Source organism: Convolutriloba macropyga, chromosome 15, assembly GCF_964194025.1.
Source record: "Convolutriloba macropyga chromosome 15, txConMacr16.3, whole genome shotgun sequence".
In the NCBI taxonomy this organism is placed as follows: Eukaryota; Metazoa; Xenacoelomorpha; order Acoela; family Convolutidae; genus Convolutriloba; species Convolutriloba macropyga.
The window spans coordinates 22,911,912-22,933,956 of NC_134482.1; the positions used below are offsets into that span (position 1 = coordinate 22,911,912).

General features: G+C 35.9%; 1 protein-coding gene across 1 annotated transcript in view; it reads left to right on the plus strand.

Moving 5' to 3' along the window:
• The window catches only part of LOC142354029 (contactin-4-like), a 330,197-nt gene that overhangs the window by 250,108 nt on the left and 58,044 nt on the right, over positions 1-22,045 (plus strand). The window contains exons 18-19 of the mRNA XM_075406293.1: positions 11,625-11,768; positions 12,025-12,095. Coding sequence (XP_075262408.1) covers positions 11,625-11,768; positions 12,025-12,095 — 215 coding nt within the window. The remainder of the gene's footprint in view (positions 1-11,624; positions 11,769-12,024; positions 12,096-22,045) is intronic.

Sequence of the window (22,045 nt, forward strand, 5' to 3'; positions counted from 1 at the left end):
CGCTTTCGTGTCAATTTGCTACTGCTCTTTTGCTGTTTCATGTGCGTGACGTTAAACCATAAGCTCTTTGGAGGTGAGTGTCCAGCAAACCCGTTTGATAAGTTTGACCATAATTATCTTTTTTTACTCTAAATGACTTTGTAGCACAAATATTAAGGCCACTGATGGATAATCTATACACCGTAAAGGCCTACAACCGGGTCCCTATATAATGGAGTCGTTCAACTTGAATATACTTAAAACGTGGTTAGAATTGAAACTAGAGTGAGCTTGAGCCTCACGAAACCAGTATAGAGCGCGAGAAAGTGAGCAGGAATGAGCTTGAGTTTTCAGTGGCTCTACTTTCCAGTCTAAATATGCTATTCAACAAATTTGTTGTGTAGAGAAATTCATTTCGTGGAGGGCATTCGTAGAGTTTGAGCCGTCCACGTCAGTCATCTCTTTCCCCAACGCGCCAACCCTCCAACTCGTATACCACTCTCAACTCCACTCGTTCATCATTCTCCACATAGCGATTTGACCCAAACCCCTAAGACACTCACTCCGCTCACTCACCCCCCCCATCCTCACGAATGCAAGACCTAATGCTGTCATCCTTAAAAGAATGCAGCTGGCTTTTCACGAAGCCAGCCGCTCGCCGGTTGTTTGAGTTCCAATAGACCAACATTGGCTGCTAACACCCAGTTAATATCAAATTTAAATTCTTTAACTTCTTTTAAGCTGAATCAGGCTCTATTGCAGTGGTCCTTTTTTTATCGTTCACATCGTAAATCTCAGCAATGTTTCTTTGACGCCTTTGTGTCAATTTTCCACTGCTCTGTTGCTGTTTCATGTGCGTGACATCAAACCATAAACTGATCCGAGGTAAGTGTACAGCTGATCTGCTTGAAAAGTTTGATCATAGTTATTTTTCTTCCCTATAAATGTCCTTGTAAAACCAATTTTAAGGCCACCGAAAACTAATCTGTAACCTTTAATGGCCAATAACCGAGTCCTATAAAATGGGGTCTGTTAAATTAAGTATACTTGGAACTTGACTATATTTCAAACTAGAGGGAGTTTTAGCCTTACCGAAGCAGCATAGAGCGTAAAAAATTAGCGTTATTGATTGTGTTTTTATTTGCTCTAGAACAACGTTTGTAGCATTTTTGGTCCTGCGGTCTTTTTATGCAATTTTTTACTTCACGGATTTTTGTCTAATGCTTCCGAAACGGAAAAAACAGGTATAACATGGATGGCACTAAGTGGCTGAGCTGCTCTGGAGCGGATTCAAGATCTATTGTGGTGCGCCTGGTTTTTTCGTTCACGCTGTAAATCTCAGCCATGTTTATTTGACGCTTTCGTGTCAATTTGCTACTGCTCTTTTGCTGTTTCATGTGCGTGACGTTAAACCATAAGCTCTTTGGAGGTGAGTGTCCAGCAAACCCGTTTGATAAGTTTGACCATAATTATCTTTTTTTACTCTAAATGACTTTGTAGCACAAATATTAAGGCCACTGATGGATAATCTATACACCGTAAAGGCCTACAACCGGGTCCCTATATAATGGAGTCGTTCAACTTGAATATACTTAAAACGTGGTTAGAATTGAAACTAGAGTGAGCTTGAGCCTCACGAAACCAGTATAGAGCGCGAGAAAGTGAGCAGGAATGAGCTTGAGTTTTCAGTGGCTCTACTTTCCAGTCTAAATATGCTATTCAACAAATTTGTTGTGGAGAAAAATTCATTTCGTGGAGGGCATTCGTAGAGTTTGAGCCGTCCACGTCAGTCATCTCTTTCCCCAACGCGCCAACCCTCCAACTCGTATACCACTCTCAACTCCACTCGTTCATCATTCTCCACATAGCGATTTGACCCAAACCCCTAAGACACTCACTCCGCTCACTCACCCCCCCCCATCCTCACGAATGCAAGACCTAATGCTGTCATCCTTAAAAGAATGCAGCTGGCTTTTCACGAAGCCAGCCGCTCGCCGGTTGTTTGAGTTCCAATAGACCAACATTGGCTGCTAACACGCAGTTAATATCAAATTTAAATTCTTTAACTTCTTTTAAGCTGAATCAGGCTCTATTGCAGTGGTCCTATTTTTATCGTTCATGTCGTAAATCTCAGCAATGTTTCTTTGACGCCTTTGTGTCAATTTTCCACTGCTCTGTAGCTGTTTCATGTGCGTGACATCAAACCATAAACTGATCCGAGGTAAGTGTACAGCTGATCTGCTTGAAAAGTTTGATCATAGTTATTTTTCTTCCCTATAAATGTCCGTGTAAAACCAATTTTAAGGCCACCGAAAACTAATCTATAACCTTTAATGGCCAATAACCGAGTCCTATAAAATGGGGTCTGATAAATTAAGTATACTTGGAACTTGACTATATTTCAAACTAGAGGGAGTTTTAGCCTTACCGAAGCAGCATAGAGCGTAAAAAATTAGCGTTATTGATTGTGTTTTTATTTGCTCTAGAACAACGTTTGTAGCATTTTTGGTCCTGCGGTCTTTTTATGCAATTTTTTACTTCACGGATTTTTGTCTAATGCTTCTGAAACGGAAAAATCAGGTATAACATGGATGGCACTAAGTGGCTGAGCTGCTCTGGAGCGGATTCAAGATCTATTGTGGTGCGCCTGGTTTTTTCGTTCACGCTGTAAATCTCAGCCATGTTTATTTGACGCTTTCGTGTCAATTTGCTACTGCTCTTTTGCTGTTTCATGTGCGTGACGTTAAACCATAAGCTCTTTGGAGGTGAGTGTCCAGCAAACCCGTTTGATAAGTTTGACCATAATTATCTTTTTTTACTCTAAATGACTTTGTAGCACAAATATTAAGGCCACTGATGGATAATCTATACACCGTAAAGGCCTACAACCGGGTCCCTATATAATGGAGTCGTTCAACTTGAATATACTTAAAACTTGGTTAGAATTGAAACTAGAGTGAGCTTGAGCCTCACGAAACCAGTATAGAGCGCGAGAAAGTGAGCAGGAATGAGCTTGAGTTTTCAGTGGCTCTACTTTCCAGTCTAAATATGCTATTCAACAAATTTGTTGTGGAGAAAAATTCATTTCGTGGAGGGCATTCGTAGAGTTTGAGCCGTCCACGTCAGTCATCCCTTTCCCCAACACGCCAACCCTCCAACTCGTATACCACTCTCAACTCCACTCGTTCATCCTTCTCCACATAGCGATTTGACCCAAACCCCTAAGACACTCCGCTCACTCACCCCCCCCCCCCATCCTCACGAATGCAAGACCTAATGCTGTCATCCTTAAAAGAATGCAGCTGGCTTTTCACGAAGCCAGCCGCTCGCCGGTTGTTTGAGATCCAATAGACCAACATTAGCTGCTAACACCCAGTTAATATCAAATTTAAATTCTTTAACTTCTTTTAAGCTGAATCAGGCTCTATTGCAGTGGTCCTATTTTTATCGTTCATGTCGTAAATCTCAGCAATGTTTCTTTGACGCCTTTGTGTCAATTTTCCACTGCTCTGTAGCTGTTTCATGTGCGTGACATCAAACCATAAACTGATCCGAGGTAAGTGTACAGCTGATCTGCTTGAAAAGTTTGATCATAGTTATTTTTCTTCCCTATAAATGTCCGTGTAAAACCAATTTTAAGGCCACCGAAAACTAATCTATAACCTTTAATGGCCAATAACCGAGTCCTATAAAATGGGGTCTGATAAATTAAGTATACTTGGAACTTGACTATATTTCAAACTAGAGGGAGTTTTAGCCTTACCGAAGCAGCATAGAGCGTAAAAAAATTAGCGTTATTGATTGTGTTTTTATTTGCTCTAGAACAACGTTTGTAGCATTTTTGGTCCTGCGGTCTTTTTATGCAATTTTTTACTTCACGGATTTTTGTCTAATGCTTCCGAAACGGAAAAAACAGGTATAACATGGATGGCACTAAGTGGCTGAGCTGCTCTGGAGCGGATTCAAGATCTATTGTGGTGCGCCTGGTTTTTTCGTTCACGCTGTAAATCTCAGCCATGTTTATTTGACGCTTTCGTGTCAATTTGCTACTGCTCTTTTGCTGTTTCATGTGCGTGACGTTAAACCATAAGCTCTTTGGAGGTGAGTGTCCAGCAAACCCGTTTGATAAGTTTGACCATAATTATCTTTTTTTACTCTAAATGACTTTGTAGCACAAATATTAAGGCCACTGATGGATAATCTATACACCGTAAAGGCCTACAACCGGGTCCCTATATAATGGAGTCGTTCAACTTGAATATACTTAAAACTTGGTTAGAATTGAAACTAGAGTGAGCTTGAGCCTCACGAAACCAGTATAGAGCGCGAGAAAGTGAGCAGGAATGAGCTTGAGTTTTCAGTGGCTCTACTTTCCAGTCTAAATATGCTATTCAACAAATTTGTTGTGGAGAAAAATTCATTTCGTGGAGGGCATTCGTAGAGTTTGAGCCGTCCACGTCAGTCATCCCTTTCCCCAACACGCCAACCCTCCAACTCGTATACCACTCTCAACTCCACTCGTTCATCCTTCTCCACATAGCGATTTGACCCAAACCCCTAAGACACTCCGCTCACTCACCCCCCCCCCCCCCCATCCTCACGAATGCAAGACCTAATGCTGTCATCCTTAAAAGAATGCAGCTGGCTTTTCACGAAGCCAGCCGCTCGCCGGTTGTTTGAGATCCAATAGACCAACATTAGCTGCTAACACCCAGTTAATATCAAATTTAAATTCTTTAACTTCTTTTAAGCTGAATCAGGCTCTATTGCAGTGGTCCTATTTTTATCGTTCATGTCGTAAATCTCAGCAATGTTTCTTTGACGCCTTTGTGTCAATTTTCCACTGCTCTGTAGCTGTTTCATGTGCGTGACATCAAACCATAAACTGATCCGAGGTAAGTGTACAGCTGATCTGCTTGAAAAGTTTGATCATAGTTATTTTTCTTCCCTATAAATGTCCGTGTAAAACCAATTTTAAGGCCACCGAAAACTAATCTATAACCTTTAATGGCCAATAACCGAGTCCTATAAAATGGGGTCTGATAAATTAAGTATACTTGGAACTTGACTATATTTCAAACTAGAGGGAGTTTTAGCCTTACCGAAGCAGCATAGAGCGTAAAAAATTAGCGTTATTGATTGTGTTTTTATTTGCTCTAGAACAACGTTTGTAGCATTTTTGGTCCTGCGGTCTTTTTATGCAATTTCTTACTTCACGGATTTTTGTCTAATGCTTCCGAAACGGAAAAAACAGGTATAACATGGATGGCACTAAGTGGCTGAGCCGCTCAGGAGCGGATTCAAGATCTATTGTGGTGCGCCTGGTTTTTTCGTTCACGCTGTAAATCTCAGCCATGTTTATTTGACGCTTTCGTGTCAATTTTTCTACTGCTCTTTTGCTGTTTCATGTGCGTGACGTTAAACCATAAGCTCTTTGGAGGTGAGTATCCAGCAAACCTGTTGATAAGTTTGATCATAATTATCTTTTTTTACTCTAAATGACTTTGTAGCACAAGTATTAAGGCCACTGATGGATAATCTATACACCGTAAAGACGTACAACCGGGTCCCTATATAATGGAGTCGTTCAACTTGAATATACTTAAAACTTGGTTAGAATTGAAACTAGAGTGAGCTTGAGCCTCACGAAACCAGTATAGAGCGCGAGATAGTGAGCAGGAATGAGCTTGAGTTTTCAGTGGCTCTACTTTTCAGTCGCTAAATATGCTATTCAACAAAATTGTTGGAGACAAATTCATTTTGTGGAGGGCGTTCGTCGAGTTTGCCTGCCTAGCTGTAAGCTGACTCAGGCTCTATTGCGGTGATCCTGGTTTTATCGTTCACGCCGTAAATGTCGGCGCTGTTTTTTTGACGCTTTTGTGTCAATTTTCCACTGCTCTGTTGCTGTTTCATGTGCGTGACATCAAACCATAAACTGTTCCGAGGTAAGTGTACAGCTGATCTGCTTGAAAATTTTAATCCTAGTTATTTTTCTATAATATAAATGTCCTTGTAAAACCAATTTTACGGCCACCGAAAACTAATCTATAACCTTTAATGGCCAATAACCGAGTCCTATAAAATGGGGTCTGATAAATTAAGTATACTTGGAACTTGACTATTTTTCAAACTAGAGGGAGTTTTAGCCTTACCGAAGCAGCATAGAGCGTAAAAAATTAGCGTTATTGATTGTGTTTTTAATTGCTCTAGAACAACGTTTGTAGCATTTTTGGTCCTGCGGTCTTTTTATGCAATTTTTTACTTCACGGATTTTTGTCTAATGCTTCCGAAACGGGAAAAAAGGTATAACATGGATGGCACTAAGTGGCTGAGCCGCTCTGGAGCTGATTCAAGATCTATTGTGGTGCGGCTGGTTTTTTCGTTTACGCTGTAAATCTCAGCGATGTTTTTTTGACGCTTTTGTGTCACATTTCCACTGCTGTTGCTGTTTCATGTGCGTGACATCAAACCATAAACTGATCCGAGGTAAGTGTACAGCTGATCTGCTTGAAAAGTTTGATCATAGTTTTTTTCTTCCCTATAAATGTCCTTGTAAAAGCAATTTTAAGGCCACCGAAAACTAATCTATAACCTTTAATGGCCAATAACCGAGTCCTATAAAATGGGGTCTGATAAATTAAGTATACTTGGAACTTGACTATATTTCAAACTAGGGGGAGTTTTAGCTTTACCGAAGCAGCATAGAGCGTAAACAATTAGCGTTATTGATTGTGTTTTTATTTGCTCTAGAACAACGTTTGTAGCATTTTTGGTCCTGCGGTCTTTTTATGCAATTTTTTTACTTCACGGATTTTTGTCTAATGCTTCCGAAACGGAAAAAACAGGTATAACATGGATGGCACTAAGTGGCTGAGCTTCTCTGGAGCGGATTCAAGATCTATTGTGGTGCGCCTGGTTTTTTCGTTCACGCTGTAAATCTCAGCCATGTTTATTTGACGCTTTCGTGTCAATTTGCTACTGCTCTTTTGCTGTTTCATGTGCTTGACGTTAAACCATAAGCTCTTTGGAGGTGAGTGTCCAGCAAACCTGTTTGATAAGTTTGACCATAATTATCTTTTTTTTACTCTAAATGACTTTGTAGCACAAATATTAAGGCCACTGATGGATAATCTATACACCGTAATGGCCTACAACCGGGTCCCTATATAATGGAGTCGTTCAACTTGAATATACTTAAAACTTCGTTAGAATTGAAACTAGAGTGAGCTTGAGCCTCACGAAACCAGTATAGAGCGCGAGATAGTGAGCAGGAATGGGCTTGAGTTTTCAGTGGCTCTACTTTTCAGTCGCTAAATATGCTTTTCAACAAAATTGGAGACAAATTCATTTTGTGGAGGGTGTTCGTAGAGTTTGCCTGCATAGCTGTAAGCTGACTCAGGCTCTATTGCAGTGATCCTGGTTTTATCGTTCACGCCGTAAATCTCAGTGATGTTTTTTTGACGCTTTTGTGTCAGTTTTCCACTGCTCTGTTGCTGTTTCATGTGCGTGACATCAAACCATAAACTGTTCCGAGGTAAGTGTACAGCTGATCTGCTTGAAAAGTTTGATCATAGTTATTTTTTGTCCCTATAAATGTCCTTGTAAAACCAATTTTAAGGCCACCGAAAACTAATCTATAACCTTTAATGGCCAATAACCGAGTCCTATAAAATGGGGTCTGATAAATTAAGTATACTTGGAACTTGGGTAGATGTCCAACATGAGGGAGTTTTAGCCTCACCGAATTAGTATAGAGCTCAAAAAATCAGCATGAATGAGCTTGAGTTTTAATTGCTATATAACAAATTTTGTAGCGTTTTTTGGTCCTGCGGTCTTTTTATTCAATTTTTTGCTTCACGGATTTTTGTCAAATGCTTCGGAAACGGAAAAAAGAGGTATAACATGGATGGCACTAAGTGGCTGAGCCGCTCTGGAGCTGATTCAAGATCTATTGTGGTGCGCCTGGTTTTTTCGTTCACGCTGTAAATCTCAGCGATGTTTTTTTGACGCTTTTGTGTCAAATTTCCACTGCTCTGTTGCTGTTTCATGTGCGTGACATCAAACCATAAACTGATCCGAGGTAAGTGTACTGCTGATCTCCTTGAAAAGTTTAATCCTAGTTATTCTTCTATTCTATAAATGTCCTTGTAAAACCAATTTTAAGGCCACCGAAAACTAATCTATAACCTTTAATGGCCAATAACCGAGTCCTATAAAATGGGGTCTGATAAATTAAGTATACTTGGAACTTGACTATATTTCAAACTAGAGGGAGTTTTAGCCTTACCGAAGCAGCATAGAGCGTAAAAAATTAGCGTTATTGATTGTGTTTTTAATTGCTCTAGAACAACGTTTGTAGCATTTTTGGTCCTGCGGTCTTTTTATGCAATTTTTTACTTCACGGATTTTTGTCTAATGCTTCCGAAACGGAAAAAAAAGGTATAACATGGATGGCACTAAGTGGCTGAGCCGCTCTGGAGCTGATTCAAGATCTATTGTGGTGCGGCTGGTTTTTTCGTTTACGCTGTAAATCTCAGCGATGTTTTTTTGACGCTTTTGTGTCAATTTTCCACTGCTCTGTTGCTGTTTCATGTGCGTGACATCAAACCATAAACTGATCCGAGGTAAGTGTACAGCTGATCTGCTTGAAAAGTTTGATCATAGTTATTTTTCTTCCCTATAAATGTCCTTGTAAAACCAATTTTAAGGCCACCGAAAACTAATCTATAACCTTTAACGGCCAATAACCGAGTCCTATAAAATGGGGTCTGATAAATTAAGTATACTTGGAACTTGACTATATTTCAAACTAGAGGGAGTTTTAGCCTTACCGAAGCAGCATAGAGCGTAAACAATTAGCGTTATTGATTGTGTTTTAATTTGCTCTAGAACAACGTTTGTAGCATTTTTGGTCCTGCGGTCTTTTTATGCAATTTTTTTACTTCACGGATTTTTGTCTAATGCTTCCGAAACGGAAAAAACAGGTATAACATGGATGGCACTAAGTGGCTGAGCTGCTCTGGAGCGGATTCAAGATCTATTTTGGTGCGCCTGGTTTTTTCGTTCACGCTGTAAATCTCAGCGATGTTTATTTGATGCGTTCATGTCAATCATTCACTGCTGTTTTGTGCGTGACGTCATTCCATAAACTGATTAGAGATGATTGTTCAGCTAATCTGTTTGATAAGTTTGGTCATAATTTACTTTCCTGACTCTAAAGGACTGTGTACCTCAAATATTAAGCCCACTGAAGAATAATTCACAACCTTTAAAGGTCAATAACTGAGTCCTATATAATGCTTCGCAAATATCAATTATCAGGTGATTAATTAATTCCTGTTATTTTATTTTACTTTATAGAGTTATAGTTTGTTTCTCTGTACCTTATTTCGCTGCTTTTTGACTTTTGCATGAACGCTTTTGAAATCTCTAGGCTAGTATCTTTCTTCATTCATGCTGCTCAAAGTGATTTTACGGGCAGTTTCTCAGCAAAAGCAATCAAACGTAAACAGAATCAGTATCGAAAAACGAAATCAAAATAGAAAGGGGATAAGCACAATAAACCCCAATTTTATATGCCTTTTACTTAAACTTTCCTCTTATAAATCGTATTTAACATCTCTAATGCGTTTTGGCATTGATACTAGCACCTGCAGTATCTCATTAAGAAACAGGAGTATGTCTAACTTCGAGATCCAATGGTAATAGTTCGCACTTAAAAAATTTTTGTATAACAATCTTTTTTTATAGCTAAGAAGCTGTAATCTGAGTGAAGCTATATTTCGGTGCTCTTGGTTTTTACAATTCAAAGAATTTGAATTGTTTTGGGGCGCTGTCTTTTTTTTTAAGATCTGTTCACATATTTTCATGATTTTCGAAGTCAAATTGGAGTAGTGATTTTGGTCACGCCGAAACAGGAAATGGAGCGAAAAAGCAAGTGGTTTTGCGGCGTTAATTTTTTTCTATCTAATTTTAAAGTATAGTGAGAAAACGGTGTTTGAACAGAATTTCGGTTTCTCGCTAGTGGTTTTTTGTTCACAAGCGGCAATTTCACTCTGATTTTTACTGTTTTTTCAATTTTTTCGATTTGATTTTTTCTAACTGGTTTTACCAATCAATTCACAGCTCATTATGGACCTGGAATTTTGTTTGAATTATATTTTGATTTCTTGCTAAGGGTTTTTTGGTTCATACGCGGCATTTTGACATTGATTTTCTGTTTTTCCTTATTTTTTTATCTGATTTTTTTTTTAAAAAAAACGGTTTTCTCAATTCACTCATAGTCCATTCTAGGTCTAGTTTTTCTGTTTATTCAATGAAAATTCTTTGAATTGTACGTCAGGACTTGTCCTGCTATGTTTTTTTGTTTTGTCGTCTGACGCTCTTTTTTCGTTTTACATTTGTTCACACAGCAAAGCTGAAAAGTCAAATTTTCGGAATGACTTCTTCCTCTCACTAACGGCATTTGCGAGCGTGACGCCATTTCTCACTCGCTTTAGCGAAAGTTTTTTATGTTATTTGCGTGATTAGATTTTGATCATACGTGACTTACCTCACTCAATAAAATGACTTTTGCCTTTTAAAACTTAAGTTTAATTTGAATTTGTTTAAAGTCAAAGGAACTCATAGGCGCAGTAAAGGTCCCTAATATGAGGCTTCTGCGGAATGAATTTTAACAAGCTTTATTAATTTATCGCTGAATGTTTTTTACCTAGTTTTTTGAGCGGCGTCGATTTTTTTTTCAATTTAGATCTGTATCTGTTTCTATCTCTATTATTTGGCATGCAGGTCTATTCTTTCGCAGCTATTCCGGCAATCTGCCGGCTATGTTATCATTGTTTTTCTGTTTCTTTAATCCCAATCGGTGTTATGGGAATCAATGGCGGCTATTTTTCGGTAATCTGCGTTAACTTTTTTTTAATTTGCCCGATGAATTGTATGTCAGGATTTGTCCTGCTATGTTTTTTTTCGTCGATTAAAAATTCGTTTCGCTTCACCTTAGTTCTCAGCTAGCTCAAGATTTTGCTTGAAATGTTTTCAGCAAAATTGTCTGGAGGCAGTATTCAAAAAGAAAATAAAAAATAGAAGCATGATAAACCAATAAAGCCCTGTTTTAAATGCTGGCTACTTGAGGTATGTTCTTCTAAGTCTTAGTTACCATCTCTAATGCTTAGTGGTATTGTTACTAGCCCCTGTATCTTCTCATCATGAAACAGGGTGTATGTCCAAAGGAAAATATCCAACTTCAAAACGGGAATCAAATTAGTTCGCACTTTAAAATTGCTTTTTTTACAAAAGTTTTTCAATTTTTGTTCTTTCTATCCCAAACGGGGTTGCGAGAATCAATGGCGGCCACCGTTGGCGGTGATGGAAATCATTGGCAGTAATGGGAATCTTTGTGAATCAGTCTGCCGGATATGTTCTCGAATTTTGACCCGCTTTTGCGGTAGTGTAATATAAAAGTCAAATCAAAGCTGCGCCGAAATCAAAGATTTCGTTTCATCAGTTTTAATTATCGTAGCTTTATTGTCTTCATTTGAAGCTTCGAAGTGAAGTTTTAGTTCAATGCTGAACCAGATTGAAGTTTAAGTCCACAAGTCCACGCCGGTAGTTCGAAAGCAATTAATGCGATGTTTGTATTACAGAGGTACAAGGCATGACCACCCATGTGTCGCTGAGGTCAGTGGTGAAAAGATACTGTCAGTACAGGTTCAGAGTCATAGCCAGGAATGATGTGGGTGACAGCATACCCAGTGCCCCCTCACCTCTCTATTCAACCCCTGCTGGACGTGAGTATAGTGCACTATTCCACAACACACCCTCGCCTCCCCCCTACTCGTCTGGTCGCACCTGCTCGAAAAGGAACCGTCTGTTCACTTAAGTTGACAATCAGTGATAACATTTTCTGGTTCCTACTACTCGTAGCAGATGGAAACAATTCTCACAAATCTCGACTTTCAATGGTGACATCTAATAGTGACTTTATAAAATGCGGGTTAGTTAACGTAGTTTTTACATTTTGTATGGATTTTGATGTTTATTTAGTTCCGATTACGAAAGTGGAGAACATCACACAGTACTTCGGAAGTCCAGGAGACTTGGCATTCCAATGGGCGGTGAGTAGAGTATAAATTGCTAGCTAACAACAACAACAGATGTTTAAGTAAAGCATTGCCTACTGTACACTCTTTGAAACTCTTATTTTGATACCAACACGCTAAAGCTCACTTAAAATACCTGATATCAGATCAGGACCATTATTAATTGCTCTCGCAATTATTGCCAAAGTGTGCCTTTTTACTACTCGAAGAGGAGTAATGGTATTCTATGGCTTACTAGTCTCTGTATATGCGATTCACCTAGTCTGTTTAAGAGACATATTTTCATTGTGAAGGGAGTTTGATCACATCAAATCCCACCCCCACACACCCTCACCCGTTTGAGAGCAATGCGCCCGACGTTAGTCGGCTATGTTTAATCGCAGTGATAAGATAGCGATAGTTGAGTGGAGCTATTATTGGCCTCCGCTTGTGTTCTTTACAATTCGAAAAATTTGAATTGTGTTGGGGCGTTCTTAAGATCTTTTCGAACATTTTGATGATTTTTGAATTCAACTTGGATAGTGACTCAAATTTAGTCACGCTGAAACAGGAAGTGGAGTGAAAAATTGAGTGGTTTTGTGGCGTGAGATTTGTTCACTGTAATTCTAATGTTGAGTGAAAAATCGATGTTTGAACAAAATTCGTTTTCTCGCTGGTTGTTTTTGTTCAGATTTGACTGTTTTTGTTCGATTTCTGGATTGAACTGTTTTCTAAATGGTGCTCCGAGCCCGTTCCCGGTCATTTTAAGGTCTAGTTTTATATGCCCAATGAAAACTCTTTGAATTGTATGTCAGGATTTGTCCTGCAATGTTTTTTTACTTCGTCGAATAATAATTTGTTTAGCTTTAACTCAGTTCTGAGCTTGTTCCAGCATATTGCGTGAATTGGTTTTGACCTCTCTAGTTTCACTCTTCTTTCGTCATCAAAATTTTCATTACGACATATGGTGTCACGATCACTTCAATTATGCCCTTTCATTCATTCATGTAACTAGAATACTGCGTGGTACGAAATTTTTCATGTTAAGCGGAGCGAGTTTTGCTGATTCGCATGACTATGTCTTTGTGGACAAGTGATTTATCTCACTCTCAGAAATCACTTCCTTTCTTTTGGAATGAGTTCATTTTATATTGCACGAATTGTCTCGGGTATTCTACCGGCTGTTTATTATATCTGCTAAAGAAAATTTCTTTCTTTGCGATCAGTGACTACCAATTTAGAACGTTGGCTTATGTTTTTGATTATTTGATTGTAATATTAGCCTAGTTTCTAATGTAATATTTTTAATATCCAACTGCTTTTAATATTCAAGTTTGAAAGGTTGTTTTGAGGATTATTGATCCCTTAACAGTTACTCCTTCCTATCCATATTATACGCCCCAACCTACCTACCAACCCCACTCCCAACTCAGCGTATGCAGTAGCTTTGTAACTAATATATAGTAATTCAGAACTGCTCGTAGTATTCAAGGCCAAGAGGTAATTTTGAAGTTTTGATTCTGTAAGTGCCTCATCCCCATCCAAACTACAAACGACCCCGACTGCCTATCAACACCACCCCTACCACACCCTTCCCCCCCCCCCCCCAACAACATATCCGCCTTCCACCTATTCTTCCCGGTAACCTTTTTTCTCAACTCACCCACTTTGCATTTACCTAACCCCAGCTACTTACCTCACCTACCTACCCTCACATCTACAACCGAACCCTCATCTCCATGCCCCTACCCTTCCAACGAGCTACCGCCAATACCCCTCTCCGTACGAGCCGCCATCTCTCAACTAATTTGTGTCTACATTTTTTTCTGAAATACTTTGTTTTTTTTTGCCAGACAAATAATTTTGTTATTACTTTTTCGTGGGTAATCCTGGTTTAGGTTGCTTCGTTTAAAAATTTTGTTTTGAGAAGTGTTCTTCCCATAAAGTTCCCTCCTCAACTCCCTATTCCAAACTACAGACGCCGTTACTTACCAACCCCTCCCACTCCATCCTATCCCGAAAAGAAAACTACCTGTCCCCCCACCCTTCCTACTTACCCTCCACACTTCACTGCCTCGATCGTTTCCCCAAACCAGCCCCACCTGCATCCTAGAACTAAAAATAATGTCTGTTTTTCTTTCAATAATTTAATTTATATAGGGCAATTGACTTCTGGATTTTTGGAAAGCTTTTAATTTTTCTGATTTTGGTAAAGTTATTTGAGTTTATTTTGAACTACTCTCCGAGTTCGAGTTGCTTTCGGTATGCTGCCAGTTGTTTGCTTAGGTTGAGCAATTCTGCTCTGAACTTCGTCTTTGACTTGTAAACATTGACTTCTGTCTTTAAATTTGAAGTAGTATATCGTGAGCAAGACAGGGGGGGTAAAAAGACGTACCTATGTATAAAGATTACGTATAGCCCATTTTCCCTCAAAACCCAAAGACGTACCTCACAGCATGATACCCACGCTGTTCACATGAGGGGGATTAGACAGATAATCCCTTAATATTAAATTAGTAAGGTAATTTACCCCTTCCCATAAAAGACGTACCTCACAGCATGACACCCAAGCTGTTCACACGAAAGGGATTAGCAATATAGTGCCTTAACAACAAACCAGTAAAGGCATTGACCCCCTACCACATTACACCTTAATAATGTAAATTTCCAAAGACGTACATCACAGCATGATACCCAAGCTGTTCACACAAAGAGGATTAGCTATGTAATGTTTTAATATTAAGTTAGACAGTATGAATCATTTACAGTTATGTACGACTTACGTGATTTTCAAAACTGTACCTCACAGCATGATATCCAAGCTGTTCACACGAAAGGGATTAGCAAGATAATCCTTTAATATTAAATCAGTAAGGACATTGACCCCTACCATATTACAGTTTACTAATGTAAATTTCCAGAGATGTACCTCACAGCGTGACACCCAAGCTGTTCGCACGAAGGGGATTAGCAAGACAGTGCCTTAACAACAAATTAATAAACCCATTGACCCCCTACCATATTGCACTTTAATAATGTAAATTTTCAAAAGTGTACCTCACAGCATGACACCCAAGCTGTTCACACGAGGGGGATTAGCAAGACAGTGTCTTAACAACAAATCAGTAGGGTCATTGACCCCCTACCATTTTATACTTTAAAAATGTGAATTTCCAAAAACGTACCTCACAGCGTGACTCCCAAGCTGTTCACACGAAAGGGATTAGCAAGATAATCCCTCAATAACAAAACAGTGAGGTCATTTACCCATTCCAATATTACACTTTACTAATGTCGAATTCCAGAGATGTACCTCACAGCGTGACACCCAAGCTGTTCACACTAAAGGGATTAGCAAGACAGTGTCTTAACATCGAATCAGTAAGGTCATTGACCCCCTACCAATTTACACTTTAATGTAAATTTCCAAAAACGTACCTCACAGCATGACACCCAAGCTGTTCACACGAAGGGGATTAGCTATAACATGTTTAAATATTACATTAGATATGATGACTCACAGTTATGTACGACTTACGTGATTTTCAAAAATGTACCGCACAGCATGATAGCCAAGCTGTTCACACGAAGGGGATTAGCTATAAAATGTTTAAATATTACATTAGATATGATGACTCACAGTTATGTACGGCTTACGTGATTTTCAAAAATGTACCTCACAGCAAGATACCCAAGCTGTTGACACGAAGTAGATTAGTAAGATAATCCCTTAATAATGTTATCCCGCGTAGATAAAAAAAATTATCAATTCTGTCTAAAAATTAGCCAAAATTTGCTAAACAGTACCGAATTCTTGCCAAAAATAGACGAATGTTGCCAAAAATGATCCAATTTTTACCAAAAAATACCAAATTCTTGCTTAAAAAAACACAATTCTTGCTAAAAAAAATACCCAACTCTTGAAAAAAAAACACCCAATTCATGCCAAAAAAAAACAAACTCTGTCTAAAAAATACCCAAAACTTGCTAAAAAGTACCAAAAAATAGACAAATGTTAGCAAAAAATTATCCAATTATTGCCAAAAAATACAAAATTCTAGCTAAAAAAAACCACAATTTATTCCAAAAATACCCAATTCTTGCTAAAAATACCGAATTCTTGAGAAAAACACACAATTCATGCCAAAAATACCCAATTTTATCTAAACAATACCCAAAAATTGCTAAACAGTACTCAATTGTTACAATTATTACAAAAATTTATCCAATTATTGCCAAAAATATCAAATTCTTGCTTAAAAATACCCAATTCTTGCCAAAATACCCAATTCTTGATAAAAAAAATCCCCAATTCTTGAAAAAAAATTACCCAATTCTGACAAACACTTTCCAAAACCTTAAAAGAAATTAACCAATACTAATTGAAAATAGCCCTTTCTTACCAAATAAACTATATTTTTGCCAAAAAAAAACCTAAATCCTATCAAAACCGAAACAATTCTATTAAAAACTGTCCGATTCCTGCCAGTTATATTTGCCAAAAGTAGCTGAATCTTGTCAAAAATACTCAAACTTTACCCAATTTTCTTTAGTATTGTCGAAAAACACCCAAATTATAAGCAATATAACAAAATTTTATCAAATATCTAAAATATATCAAAAATTGTACACTTTGCCATCATCTGTATTTATTTAAATTCAATCTGTCAATCCAAATATTTAGTGATCATATAAACATCAACTTTTGACATCTTCTTTTGCAAGAGCGAATTTTCTCAGGTGATCGATGGAGGTTTTTGAGCACAAACTTATCAGGAATTTTTCACTATCGTTAGAAATTAGTCGTAAAATGTATCAATTAAGTCCTAATACCAAAAAAAATTACGTCATACTATCTTCGCAAATGCGGTCAATTAGGTGATATCATCCTTGCAAGGGTGCCGCTGAGCTCTTTGCAACAAAATGTAGGTCAACTAAGACGTACGATTACCACAATTACCGAATTACAGATACCTAGGTATTGTATGGGGTCATTGAACTCATGTGAACCACATCGAAAACAAAATTTTACAAGTCTCAGAAAACATGGAACTAAGCAGATTCGTCCGTGGACATTTCTGTGACTCTGAGTTGTCTTATAGACCAATGTATGAAAATTTACTGGGATTTTTTGAGCAGGAGAGAGAACTTAAATTCCTCTGGTGTTTGTCTGAGGACTTTGAAAATTTGCAGAAACCTGATAAGGATTGTGACGAGTGGGAAAAAAGGGTCACTGACAGAGAGTTTTATTGCATTTAGAGAAGAAGAAAACGCAATTGACCCCAAGTTTGGCATGAAAAAAATTGACAAGAAAGCTCGCTTTTTGGTGTTTTTCTACAGAAACTGGACAAGATGCAATGAAAGAGGTACAGGGAGCGTCGGCTGTTAAGAACACTTCACTAAAGTCTGTCGGGACCAACCTTAGTACAATCTAGCTCGCTGGTATTCCTCGCTATACTCTCCCTCACTTGACTAATGAAAAACTCATTTTTAACATCACGTGACTTTACTAAAAACAGAGATGACATAAGCACGAAATCATTTTCTACACAACTTTCATTGACTTAACAAAATGTTTTATAAGACCTTTTTGGCTACGAGGTTTTTTGTTCCCATTTCTTCTGTGTTTTACTTAAGTTTCATTGGCTCGATATATCGAGGTTAATTTTCAAGATATTTCAGTCATTTGTTTCTTTCCACTTACATTATTCAGTTACCCTTATTCATCCAGGTTTTCTTATTATCTGCTTCCAGATCTCATCTTTTGCTCAATTCACCAAAAGTAACTACAAAAAGTAGTAGTTCCAGTCATATCTTTTGGTAGTTTCATCTTGTCAACATATTCAATTGTTACGGAAGCATACTTTCAAGGTTTCCCGAAAACGAAAAACGCAAAAACTCTTTCTTATCAGCCTGTAAAATATGGGACAAATATATAAATTTCGAAGAAAACAACCAAAAATTTCCTCATGCAGGACTTATTGGTTAAGGAAGTTCCTTTCTTGACTTTTTCTTTACTAGATTGAAAGTTTTTTGATTACATGCTGTACTGCACGATTCTGCTGGAGCTTTTAAAGCAACCTCAAACAAGGGTCCAGGATACTGTTACATGTTACCAAATTTTCCCAGCTCATGTTTCATGGGTTAACTGGGTTAATCTTTTTTGTTCTTATTAAACTTTTCCATCCTCAATTTTTCAAAAGTCTAGACTGCTAATCATTTTTTGAACTTTTAATCTAGAAAAAGGAATGTCTCTCATTGTATTTGATATTGAGTGCTTGGAGGGGAAAATTGTTAAGGAGTTGGGTGTTTTCAAGGACGGAATTGTATTGGGATTCAGTTTCCTGCCACCCAAAGACTACGAACCTACTTTTCAAGCAAAGTGGAACACTAAAAATTTACATGGGCTTAATTGGAGCAGTGGAAAACTGGAATATATTGAGTTGTCATCAATCATTCACCAACATTGTTCACCTGGAACAGAATACTTTGCGAAAGGGTTGGAGAAATCTAATCTCCTCTCAAATTACTTGTGTAAAGATGTGGAGAATCTAGATGATCTTGGTTGTCCAAAAGTTTCCAAACTTCTCAACAATTTGGATACTGACTGGGATTGCAGCAACTATCCGTATCGACACAAAAAAACTTTTCACTGTGCAGAGAAGAAAGCTTATGCTTTCGGAATTTGGACTCTTGATCATTTTGATAACGTATAATATTTGTAATTTCTAATTGTATTTGTGATCGTTTTGTAATTAATTGTTTTTATTTTACTACTTTTTAAATCAGAGAAAGGTCGCATTGGAATATGATTAGCTCGCTGCAGATTATATGATGGCATAATAATGCTAGAAATTGACTAGTTTTCAAAATAATAATAGATATTTCTTTTGGAATTTGAAACAAAGAAGGTTCAGTTTAAAAGGTCACAGTAAAATGAAGTCTTTAAAATTAAATTAAACAAAAAAATATTCGAAAACTTCAAAAACTGGAGAGTTGAAAAGGAGAAAAATTAAAAAAAAACAATTTTTGTTGAAAACCTGATGTCAAAAACGATGTTTTGAATCAACATGTATTTTAAGAAAAAACGACTTTTAAAAAAATTTAATTGAACAAAAGTAGCTTAAAAACATCAAAAACTAAATAACCGAAAAACCAAAAATAAAAAAACTCAATATACACGTTTTTTTTTTGAAACTTCATGTACTAAAAAACTTTATGTTTTTCATTGTTTTTTATGTAAAACAATGCAAGATAGAGCCATAAAAATTAGTTTTAAACAAAAAACAATTAAAAAATATAAAAATGATAATATATAAAGATTACGTATAGCCCATTTTCCCTCAAATCCCAAAGATGTACCTCACAGCTTGATACCCAAGCTGTTCACGCGAGGGGGGTTAGCAAGATAATCTCTTAATATTAAATTAGTAAGGTCATTTACCCATTCCCATATTGCTCTTTAATAATGTAAATTTCCAAAGACGTACCTCACAGCATGACATCCAAGCTGTTCACACAAAGGGGATTAGCAAGATAGAGCCTTAACAACAAATCAGTAAGGTCATTTACCTCTTACCATATTACACTTTAATAATGTAAGTTTCCAAAGTCGTACCTCACAGCATGACACGCAAGCTGTTCACATGAGGGGGATTAGCAAGATAATGCCTTAATATTAAATTACTAAGGTCATTTACCCATTCCCATATTGCACTTTAATAATGTAAATTTTCAAAGACGTACTTCACAGCATGACACCCAAGCTGTTCACACGAAGGGGATTAACAAGATAGTGCCTTAACAACAAATCAGTGAGGTTATTGACCCCCTACCATATTACATTTTACTAATGTCAATTTTCAAATACGTACCTCACTGCATGATACCCAAGCTGTTCACATGAGGGGGATTAGCAAGATAATGCCTTAATATTAAATTACTAAGGTCATTTACCCATTCCCATATTGCACTTTAATAATGTAAATTTTCAAAGACGTACTTCACAGCATGATACCCAAGCTGTTCACAGGAAAGGGATTAGCAAGATAGTGCCTTAACAACAAGTTTGTTAGAATGAGTCATATGTTCAACAGAAGGAACTAGGGGGATTAGTAGGGTATTAAAGAAACAGTGGGTATTCAACTGTTGGGACATAAGCTAATTAATCGTTATCATGGGTCTATTTTGAATTGGGTATTTATTGAATTAGGTATTTTAGTGTAAAATTTTGAATTTGGTATATATTGGATTGGGTATTTTGATGTAAAATTTTGAATTTAATTATTTTGTTTGGCAAAAAAATGTTTTACTAAAAGTTTTTAACCAAAAATTTCGTTTTTTTACATAAGGTTTTTAACGAAAAACGTAAATTTTAATGTTTCTTATTTTTCTATTTTTTCATTTTTCAGTTTTTGAAGTTTTCTCAATGTAAAGTTTTCAATTTAATTGTTTTTTATTAAAAAACATTGTTTTACTAAAATAATTTTTTTTCAAAAATGTCGTTTTTTGCATAAGGTTTTCAACAAAAAATGTCAATTTTGTTGTTTTTTGTTTTTCTATTTTTACATTTTTCAGTTTTTGAAGTTTTTTAATGTAAAATTTAATTATTTTTTCAATAAAAAATGTCGTTCTACTAAAATAATTTTTTTTCAAAAATGTTTTTTTGCATAAGGTTTTTAACAAAAAATGTAAATTTTGTTGTTTTTTGTTTTTCTATTTTTACATTTTTCAGTTTTTGAAGATTTTTTATGTAAAATTTAATTATTTCATAAAAAAATATCGTTTTACTAAAATAATTTTTTTTCCAAAATGTCGTTTTTTTACATAACGTTTTTAACAAAAAATGTAATATTTGTTGTTTTTTATTTTTCTATTTTTACGTTTTTCAGTTTTTGAAGTTTTTTAATGTAAAATTTAATTACTTTTTTATTAAAAAATGTCGCTTTACTAAAATATTTTTTTAATCAAAAATGTCGTTTTTTTTATAAGGTTTTTAACAAAAAATGTAAACTTTGTTGTTTTTTAGTTTTCTAATATTACAATTTTCAGTTTTTGAAGTTTCATGTAAAATTTTCAATTTAAATATTTTTTTCTTTAAAAAATGTTGTTTTACTAAAATATTTTTTTTCAAAAATGTCGTTTTTACATAAGGTTTTAACCAAAAATGTATATTTTGTTGTTCTTTATTTTTCTATTTTTCCATTTTTCAAATTTTGAAGTTTTTTTCATTTACAATGAAAAAACTTCAAAAGCTGAAAATTGAAAAATAGAAAAATAAAGAACAACAAATATACATTTTTGGTTAAAACCTTATGTAAAAACGACATTTTTGAAAAAAAATATTTTAGTAAAACAACATTTTTTAATGAAAAAAAATATTTAAATTGAAAATTTTACATGAAAAAAAACTTCAAAAACTGAAAATTGTAATGATAGAAAACTAAAAAACAACAAAGTTTACATTTTTTGTTAAAAACCTTATGAAAAAACGACATTTTTGATTAAAAAAATATTTTAGTAAAACGACATTTTTTAATAAAAAAGTAATTAAATTTTACATTAAAAAACTTCAAAAACTGAAAAACGTAAAAATAGAAAAATAAAAAACAACAAATATTACATTTTTTTTTAAAAACGTTATGTAAAAAACGACATTTTCGAAAAAAAATTATTTTAGTAAAACGATATTTTTTAATGAAAAAATAATTAAATTTTACATAAAAAAACTTCAAAAACTGAAAAATGTAAAAATAGAAAAACAAAAAACAACAAAATTTACATTTTTTGTTAAAAAACCTTATGCAAAAAACGACATTTTTGAAAAAAAATTATTTTAGTAAAACAATGTTTTTTAATAAAAAACAATTAAATTGAAAACTTTACATTGAGAAAACTTCAAAAACTGAAAAATGAAAAAATAGAAAAATAAACATTAAAATTTACGTTTTTCGTTAAAAACCTTATGTAAAAAACGAAATTTTTGG